This window comes from Notolabrus celidotus, chromosome 23, assembly GCF_009762535.1.
Source record: "Notolabrus celidotus isolate fNotCel1 chromosome 23, fNotCel1.pri, whole genome shotgun sequence".
NCBI classification, from domain to species: Eukaryota; Metazoa; Chordata; class Actinopteri; order Labriformes; family Labridae; genus Notolabrus; species Notolabrus celidotus.
Genome location: NC_048294.1, coordinates 17,539,027 through 17,549,533, shown reverse-complemented (window position 1 = coordinate 17,549,533; position 10,507 = coordinate 17,539,027). Strand labels below are relative to the sequence as shown.

Below are 10,507 nucleotides of genomic sequence, written 5' to 3'. Positions count from 1 at the left end.
ATTTGCTGCAGATCATACTTAAATGAACAATCTGAATAAATCTCCCACCACTAATCTGGTATTAGAGATTATTTCTTGATACTTATATACTTTCAAATTTGAACTTTCATACTGATTTTTGGCATTTTATAAAGTTAACACATTTTCCATGTACTTCCTGCACCACTGTCACTTGACTAAAGGTTACCAAAGGTCACAGTGTTGAAGCATTGATGCAAAAATGGGACTTTTTTTTCTCATTTGCAATTCACAAATATTAATTAATATCACATTACAACGATGCTTTTGAGATTTTTTTTCCTGGCCTTAAGTTTTGTTTGTGTATGGGTTTACGAAAAGATTCAATAAATGGGAGCTCAGTCTTAGTCAATAGCAAATCCGCGTCACATATAGGTCTCCCACGGAGCTTAAGCTGGAGGATATTCTCTATAGAATCTAATAACATCCGTTCCCGGGTATTTACAAGCTTGAGGTTCTTAGTGAGATTATTGGAGCACATGACCTGACATTTTCTCACACACCATACTGTGTACTAGCCTTTTACCTTCTCAATCTCCCCCAAGGCCAACACAGTATAAATATTACACAGGAACTTTACTCTAACCCTCCTCTGTGTCTAACGTGGAGCAGCAGGAGAACCAAATATTAGTGACAGGTCATGTGAGTCCACTTTAGTTGGTGTGGTGAAGCATATGCACACAGCTACTTTGCATATACAGTTTTTTCCCGCTCACCTGATGACACACTGGCCTTGTACCTGGTGTTTTGTGTATTTCTGTAGCTGCTGAAGAATGTGTGTTGTGTGTTTTATATGCAAGGACACATGAATGTTTAGGCTGCTGTGTGTGTATATGTGTGTGAGTGTGTCTTGGTCTGTCTGTGCTTACTCAACTGTAAGTTTGAGACATGCTCACTGAATAATTCAGGTTTTTATGTCTTGTTGCTATGGTTGTCTTTGAAATGGCTGCTTGGGCCGGCACACACACACTAATATGAGCATGCTGACAGATGTGAAGACCCCAGAGACGGTCAAAAAAGAGAGAGAGACAGACAGTAAGACTTTACTTCTCTCTCTCTCTCTCTCTCTCTCTCTCTCTCTCTCTCTCTCTCTCTCTCTCTCTCTCTCTCTCTCTCTCTCTCTCTCTCTCCGCCTCCCCCTTCACTTCACACTCCTATTATTATTAAAACTCTTATTAACCAGCCAGGCTGGAGTGTGGGGTTCCCTGCTGTGACAGCACAATGGGTAGACTGTGAAAAAATGTGACTGGTTTCCTGTTAATGGAACACCTCCAGTGGTATTATCTCTGTTGTATCCCGAAATCAAGCATAAAAGTTAAATTCCAAAACAAAACCAAAGAGGTGAATCCAGCTGTTCAAGCTGCTCATGTTCCACTTATAACAAAAAATGTAAAGAAGACAGCCTTTTGGCAAACATTTAAGAAATACAAAACTATTTTTTGTACTTTGTGAAGTTTACTTTTTCTCAAACTGTGAAATCTAGGTGTGAACTGTTGACTGTATGCTTTTCTCACATTACAGAGGAAACATTTGGAATACAATACACCTAAATGCCAACAGTTTGAAGCATTTAGGGCCCTGAGAAAACTAGAAAATTAAGTAAATAATGTGTAAGAACAAAGTGCTGCAGAATGTGCAGTTAGTCTTGTAGTTATAACTTAGTGTAATGGTTTACCCCAAGCAGGCTAATGGTAAACAAATGAACAAAAAAATCAGGCCTATAGGCCATTGACATTTTTTTAAAAGTTTTTAAGGTTGGGTTATAGAATATAGCTATCTAATAAATTGTTAATTATTTCAAAGAAGATTTAAACAAACACTATTCTTCTTTTGTGTGTTGTAAGCTGTACAAAACAGCTAACAAATGAGCATATCCTCTTGGTGCTGTTACACTGTAGTAAATGGGGCTTTAGGGGGCCACATGTGGAAGTCAGGGCCAAGAAGGGGGTGGGGTTACTGTGCACGAGAAGGAAACGAGAAAAGGGGGGAGTGAACTTGTTTAAAAGTTTAAAAGGAAAATCCACATTTGATCTTTTTCTTTTTTTTCAGTCGCTACGTCTGATACGCTCGAGTCCAGTCAGAGTGCGCGCACGCAGATAGAGAGAGAGAGAGAGAGAGAGAGAGAGAGAGAGAGAGAGAGAGACGTGTGATTTCTCTTTGTACTGAACAAGAGTTGAGGCCGGCTCTGCTACTGCTGCCCTCTCTTTTTTATAGGCAGAGTTTGCATGCTGTAAATAGCTCAATAAGCCGGTTACACTGAACGTTTCATCGTACCGTCGGTTCTGTTGGTTTTGAGGAAGCGACCATCTACTGCCAATATCCCCTTTGAGCGAATTTGAGCAACAAAAGCATCAGGTCTTGTTTCTCCGGGGGCTTTCAAGTCACACATTCATCAGTCGAGGGCTTTTCCGTGCGTAAAAGCGAACAGTCGCACTTCCACAGACCGCTTCGCCTCTTTTCCGTCAACCCCTTCACACTTCCACACCTTACGGGGGCGAGTCTTTTTTTTCCCCCGACTGGATCAGCGACCATGGCTGCTGTAACAAGCCCGGAGACGAGCCCTCAACCCCGGGTATATTTCCAGACGCCGGCCGGCACCACAGAGGAACCGGAGACACCCGTTCGGAAGCAGGGACGAGTAACCGTGAAATACGACCGCAAGGAGCTGAGGAAGAGACTGAACCTGGAGGAGTGGATTATCGACCAGCTAACGGACCTCTATGACTGTGAGGTAAGGACCCAAACAATAACCGGCCACGAAACCAATCGAACATATCGATCAGGCGGCTCTGCTAAGTAATTGGGCTCCACTGTACAGCCCATAAGTCAGTTTATCAAGTCTGCAGCTTGTCTATCCCTCTCCTCCTAAAGCAAATTGTTGATAAAGCAACATTAAAAGGCCCTTTGTCGCTGCTTTTGGCCTAGCCTCGCTTCTTCTATAGCCCATAGTATGTGGGCCATATGTAAGTGGATGAGGTAATGTAGTGGAGAGTGTGCACATGTCATGAAACAAAGACATTCACATCTAAAGCAGTTTATGCAACCTTAATGCAGTCATCCGAAGGTGTTGGGGTTCCTCTCACTCTTCCACTCACAGGTTGGCTAAATGTAGCCGAAGAAGCTTTATAGCCTCATCATGAAACAGGCAGCATGTGCTCTCTGCTCTGATTGGCTGAAGCTGTTTTAAAGCACACCTGTGAATTAATTGAATCCAATATTATTGGCTGACTGAGTTGTACCACTTTATGTCATTCTAATGGGGTGAAACACATTGTTCAGACGCTTTTAGAGAGATGTTTTGCAACAATTATTAAGAAATTATTCTAATGAAGTAGTGGAATTGATTACAGATGCATGTAAGAAAACAGAGGGTAGATGTTTTTGGTTAATTCTGAAGGGATCCTGGTGAGAAGCGCCCCTATCTTTTCTCATGTCCTTTGATTGCAAACTTTTAAGTGAAGCCAAATGTTGCTGGTGGTGACACACAAAGCTGCTGTGGGCCAACACAAGATAAATGAGGTGACACTGATGAGTCAAGGTGGGGGGTCTCAGCAATTATACTTACCATAGTAATGACTGTGCATAACTAGGGCTGGGCGATAATTCGATAACAATAATTATCGTGATATAATTTTCCTCAATATAAACTTAAAAAATGTTCGATAAAAATGTGGTATATTCAAACCTGTAATTACAGCCCCCAACCACTGGAAAGAGATGGGGCGCTGATGTGCCTTATACACTAGTTAGTTGCCACCCAACATTAAAGAAAAAATAAAATCTACAAACAAAAACTTCACTAAAATCTCATCTTACACAAAAGATCTGCTTCCTGTTAGCACTGTCACAAATGAGGGAGTCAAGAAGCCTATCAGAGCCAACAAACCATTTCTTTAACTTTAACTCAGGGGCAAAAATCTGCCTTTAAATTTAAATGAAATAGTGATTTGATATTTATCGTGATAATTATTGATATCGACTGATATGAAAAATGTTATCGTGATGACATCTTTATCAATATCGCCCAGCTCTATGCGTAACTATTAGAAGTTCTAACTAGCTAATTTAATAGCCCCCCTGCACTCACACATCACACATCAAACCCTTGGTCATGGTGACACATGGAGATCCATGCAGTCATAATGTTTCCTGACGGCAGCTGTAGTGTAGCTGCTGGCGTCAGTAGTTGGTAAGCTCATGTCGACTCTACTGAGCTGGCATTGACCCACATTCTATTCCTAGCGTGAGGAATACAACAACTTAACAGGTTCAGAGAATTCCTGGTAGGCTAACTGTGAGAGAAAAGTTAGGAGTGCAAGAGGCTGGAAGCGATATCTCACATTCTCACACAAGGTTAGGCTGGTCTATGGAGGATGAAGAGTTTGACTTTGTTGGTGCAGAGTAACGCAGGAAGAGGGGGTGGCTTCTCTTGCTCCTATTCCCCCAATCCCGGTTCTCAAAAGTTTCTTCTTATCTTCAGCCCGGATGCACCTGTGGCTGCCAAGTAGCAGAGACTCTGTAGAAGGTCCGGTTGTTCCCACATTAACGCTTAGAAGTCGAAAGTAAAATCTCATCTGTAATTAATTGTAAGCAGACATTATTGCAAACCACAGTGAGCACTCTGGGAGGCCTGAAAGCTGATACCTCTTAAGCTCAAGTGTACAAACAGATCATTTTATATCTGAAATGTTGGTTTGTATACTTCTTTCATTGAGTTTTTTTACGCAGTTGATGATGAAGTAGCAGGGATATTCCAGAGACTGCACGCCAGCAGAGGTGATTAAATGGCCTAGAGGGGATTTTGTAATCAATGTGCTTTGATTGTCTGCCAATAATTGATTAAATGCATTATTATAGAGAGCCCTGCAAAGTCAAAAAGTCTGATTAAAATAAGCTCAGGGGAAAAGAAAATCCCTTCAGTGTTGTTTTTTATTTGACGTTTTAAAATTCACAACAAGATCAACCTTTTTAAGAGATGAAATCTTTTCAGATCTGCTTGTGATGTGAGTTATTTCATACTGCAGTACCGAAGCGCTGATAGCAGACAGAGCACATTTTCCATGATAAATATTACCCGGTGTATACCAGTTATTCATTGACCGATCCTGCATCCATCTTTCATTCACTGTTCCACTCAGTTTGTCAGTCACGCATGCTTTAATGCACTGATGGTTGATTGTTAGTATCTTTTCCGCCTGAGCAAACAAGGCCACATATATTCCAAAAAGCTGCACAAACAGGTGTTACAGTTACAACCAGACCTGGATTGCACTGATGTGTAATAATAAGATTGTGTGGAAGTCAGACTAAACTCATTCTACATGGAATAAAAATGATTAATGCCACATTTTCATCAAACATCTCTCACTCATCCATGGTGAAGATGCCTATTTTTTTGCTACCATCCAAAGTGGTTCCCCCTTTTTCATTGTCCGGATCCCGTCTCTGCCTAGACAACAAAGAGATTAATTTACAGTCGGTTCACTCATGGAGACACATTGGGCTCATTTAGACTGGGAAATGTGGAGCATGTGCTGCTAAACAGTGTAACTGGAGAGGTAGCATTAGCCTGTAAGAGAGCAGAGCGGGTATTGGGAGAACCCTGTTCACTGACAAAGGACCTGGAGCATGTGGCCTTGGATTTAACTCCTGTATTCTCTCTTTTTATCCCTACTTTGCTTCATCCTGTTCTTTCTTGTCTTGTTACTCATTCAATATGCACATTTTCATAACTCACCCGTCATTATGTGCTATCTTTTTAATTCTCGTCTGTCTTGGATGCAATTTTGGACTATTAATAAAACCACATGGAGTTTGTTCAACAGGGAATTCATAATGAGCTATTTCCCCATTCATATAATCCCTTTAAACATGCTGCAAGCAGTCAGCCAGTCATTTTTATGCCAGCCAGCTTGTCAGATATTCATCCAGCCACTTAGTCAGCCTACCAGTCAGAGTTGCTATGGGTAATAGTAAGGAGCCGAGTCTTAACATGATTCCATGGCAACAAGGCTGGTTAAATGTTTATGTTGGTTAACCATGCACTGGAAAAAAAAGATTGCGTCCATTTAGCAAAGAAAGCTTGGTGAAATTCCATAATTTCCCAAAAGCCTCTGATTGCCTTGTCTTTGTATGAGACATTATAATAAGATCTTTTCAGTTATTACAATAGAAGGCTTCTGAATACCTGATGTTAATGTGCCATTTGCTTTCTGGGGGAAACAATCCCTGCTTGGTTTTTGTAAGGACACCCAATATGGCAGTGATTCCAAACCAGCGTACAGCTGCAGCTGATAGGAGGAATGTGAAAAATGAAGAGTAGGTTGAGTAATTGGAATGCATGAATACATTTCTCACTTACATCAATCAGTTGGTTCATTAGCAGATTACTCTTTAACTGTGTCTTGCAATAAGAGTGCAAGAAAAACCATCGACTGTATGTAGAATGGACAGCATGCCTTCATTTCCGCCTATTGTGGGATGTGAAGCCAAGAAAATGCCTCAGTAGGCACTGACATAGTGGGCTGGTGCAGCCAAGGCATGCACAGAAGCAACCTGGCTGGAAGAGCTGATCCTGCTCCCTTTCTGCTAACCAAGACACGCATTTGACTTACTGCTAAAACACTGAAGATCCCGCAGGTGGGTACAGTCCACAGCAGAACAGGTTCTTGTGTTGATTTGAAGCTGATAATAACAGCTATGGAAGTTTCTATGTCCCAAATGTTGGTGTGCTTTTAGTTTTCTCTGATCCGGTGTAGTCAATCATCTTTTTAAAATCAAACAACTACTTAAAACCAAAATCAGCATTTTAAGAACTGACTATAATGGCAGAAACCATGTTTGAGAAAAAATGATTTGATGTGTGTTTTGGTTTTATAGTTTGACCCATGTTCCATCTGTTAACATGGAGGGGGTGAGGTGGTTTTTATGACCTATATTGCAGTTATTCTACAGGGGGAGCTGTAAATCTTCTGGCTTCACTGTCAGTTAACACTAACAGCATCCATTTTCACATATAGCCTATGAGAAAACCAGTTAGCTCGCAAGCTAGAAGTCTGATAAATTAGCAAAAAGTTTTGAAGGAGCGACAGGTAAATATCTTGTGTATTTGAAGTAATTTGCAATAAACAGTTAGTTTATACTAAAGTTAAATTTTCCTAATTTATAGAATTGGTAAAAATGACTCATACAATTTGAATTGTTTACTTCAATTAAATTATACAAATGATTCCTCAGTGTCCAATACCAGTAGGTCCCCCCCACACACACTCACACAGACCTATCCCATTAAGTTAACCAGCAGCAGGACGAGGTGCTGCTAGTAGCGGACACTGGCAGCGTCTGTCTCAACCTTTACGTCGGTGTTTCTGTGAGTGGCAGAGTGGCATGTTTGTTATATTTTACAGCCATGCTCAGTCTCTCAAAATACGTCTGTAGTAGTGTGAGATTCAGAAACGGAGAAAATCGCTGCGACTGTCACTAATGTTTTCTTCTTTTGCTATTTAATGCAGTTAGCATTCTTCTCCTTCTGTTACTTAATGCAGTTAGCAAACATCTTTAAGACGCTCTATAGCCACCGTCTAGCAGGAACACCGTATTTCGACCAGGCACCAGTAAAAACAATGAGACACTGTACTTTAAAATGAGAAAATATTTGAAGTAACTTCCATTTTTACGAAGTGTTCGAATATTCGAATATTCGAAAATCATTGCCCATTGTATTTGTGTTCTCTATTTTCTTGGTTATCTTCCCTGCAAGGAATAAAAACACTAGATTACGTATTGATTACTCATAGAGTAAGGAAAAAAGATGACTAACTTAAATGTTAGCTAATGTATTTTTTGGCTCCTTCATTGAAATGGAACCACAAAAAGTGAATAGAAATTACCCAAAAAGCAAAGATATGTGTAAGAACGGTTACTACAATGGTCACATAGACTCATTAACCCCAATGTTGTGTAAAAGTAATATAATAGTTAAGAGGAATTATTGATAAAAACCAATGTCTAATGGACAAATGGTAAGATAGCTTGATTATTGGTCTGCAAACATGCATACTAAACTGTCAATGAATGTTTGGATATTTGGAGTTGTTGGTGACATCAAGCTTAGCAAGATTTAGCCTCTCTATAGAAAGTAAAGCATGGGTTTCTATCTTCAAGTCTACTACTACACTTGTATTACAATGAAACATTTCCACTCCGACCACAAAAATTACCATCTCCATGGTAACAGTGCTGTTAGATTTCAATTTGTCAGACTTGAAGTATTTTCACTCAGCACTCTGGAGCTTAAATCAGTAGCTACACGGTTAACAGTAGAGCGAGTAGGCGGACCAATCCCCAAACTCCAGGGTCCTACGTGGCCACACACATACACAGACACACACACACACACACACACACACACACACACAAACACACAAACACACACACACACACACACACACACACACACACACACACACACACACACACACACACACACAGGGATAGGAGTAGAACAGACACAGGATTGGTGAGCAAGAATGCAATAAACGGGGGAAGAAAAGGGAAAAAAACCTACAGGGGATGGCAAGAGGAGAAGGAAAAAGAAGTGGGAGTAGGCAAGGATGTCAGAGTGGGAGAGAGTGTTTTTGTAACATGTGTCCTCTGCTATTACTTGCTGTACACACTTAACGGGGAGATAACAAGTTATATAATGGTAGTGACTAAAGTCCTCTTTTTAAACTGCTCTCCATAAGGCGCTGACAGTGACTTCTGACAGCAGAGTCAAAGAACAAAATGACCTTCTCACATCTGTAAATGCATTTTTCCTTCATGTGATTTTGGTCTGTTGTCTTCTCAAATGAAATACAATCAGAAAAGTGATATTCCCCGATAGGTCAACATGCATCCTGGAGTTTTATATCTGCATAAGTCACCCAGAGGAGAGTGTCTGAGAGGAAGCCTAGTTGTTGGAACAGCTGTAATTTCATTGCATGCTGCTCATGGATAAAGTTGGCTTCCATGCCTGACTTTACATTTTTAAAAGGACACACACACATGTATGCACAAAAACACACACACACACATGGGGTGTGAAACATGGGCTTGAACCTTCAACTGAAAGGTCTGAATACCAATCAGCATTACCCTGTTTCACTCTGTCCGACTACAAAGAGTGGTTGTTACACAGCGGGAGTGAAAGACTCCAGTGTGTCTTTGTAAACACCCCCATGCCAGCACACACATGCGCGCGCGCACACACACACACACACACACACACACACACACACACACACACACACACACACACACACAGTGTTAATAGGTTTCATGTGGTTGTACATGTTAGACACACACAGTCAGTGCTTAGGGATGAGTCAGCATAGACCGAGTGACTGACCATGTGAGGTTTTTAATACAGAATAAATCAACCAAGTTAGAGATAAAGGCCAAGAATAATTTGAGCGAGCAAGACTGAGCATGTGTTTGGGTCAGTGTGTGAGTAAGAACGGAAGGAAGTAAAGATCAGTAAGCACGAGGAGGCATGGATTAAGAACGATAGGAGTAAGAGAGGCAGAATGAGGGATGTGAGTCATTGAGGGGAATGTTTATGCATGTTGTTACAGGAAGTGTGTGAGAAACCCAAACAGCACGTAGAAAAATGGACAATATTAAAATTCCACTTTTACTCAACAGCACAGCTTGTTCGCTGCTTGTTGATTCACATTAATGACAGGCCTACATGTTAGCCTGCAGGTCTAGAAACCATTGCATGTCAGCTGGTTACAACAAACCATTATGGACTGCTACAGATGGGGTTAACTCTACCAGGTAGTTTAACCAAGCGGCAACCTCCTCTCTCAAAATATGAAGCCCATGCGGAAGTGTTGTAAACTGCAGTTCATTGAGCGTCCACTTGAGGCTGGCTGCAGAAACACCGGAAACCACATACACACCCATTCAAAAAAGATGATCTTTGCAGCATTAATAAACATGTTTACAGCCTGGTTCAAAAAACGGCTTCAGTCTGAATAGCTAATTTCTCTATCGGCACACATTGTACAGGGAGTGAACAGTTCAGAAGTTATTAAGATTACTAGTTTTGCCCAAATAAGGACATCAATGACTTGACTGACAGGCCGGGACACTGTAGCTGTTAGTAAAGAGGCTAAAGGCCCGCCTCTTTACCTCACAGTAGCTCGACAGAAGTTAGGATGAGTTCAGTATTTCCAGTATGGCTCCCATCAACCATTGGCTTCCAAACAGGGCTTCTGAAACAGATGGGTGACGTTACGGATACTACGTCCATTATTAGATGGTAGATTGTGCAAATCAGGCCAGTGACTTTTGGAGGGGGAAAAAACAAATGAAAGAAAGAGAAATCAAGTGAATCCCAGATATGTGTGATGTTATTGTGGACGGTGGGCGGAATGAAAACACTGCAGGTAAGCTACCAATCAGACGCATTCAGCATTACAGGCCCTGCCCCCGAAAGTCGTAG

The 10,507-nt window shown here is 41.1% G+C and overlaps 1 protein-coding gene across 1 annotated transcript in view; it reads left to right on the top strand.

Moving 5' to 3' along the window:
- The first annotated feature begins 2,014 nt into the window (after positions 1–2,014).
- ppp1r14bb (protein phosphatase 1, regulatory (inhibitor) subunit 14Bb) overlaps positions 2,015–10,507 on the top strand; it is a 29,571-nt gene continuing 21,078 nt past the window's right edge. Inside the window, exon 1 of the mRNA XM_034676997.1 lies at positions 2,015–2,749. Within this exon, the coding sequence (XP_034532888.1) occupies positions 2,549–2,749 (201 nt within the window). The 5' untranslated portion in view covers positions 2,015–2,548. The remainder of the gene's footprint in view (positions 2,750–10,507) is intronic.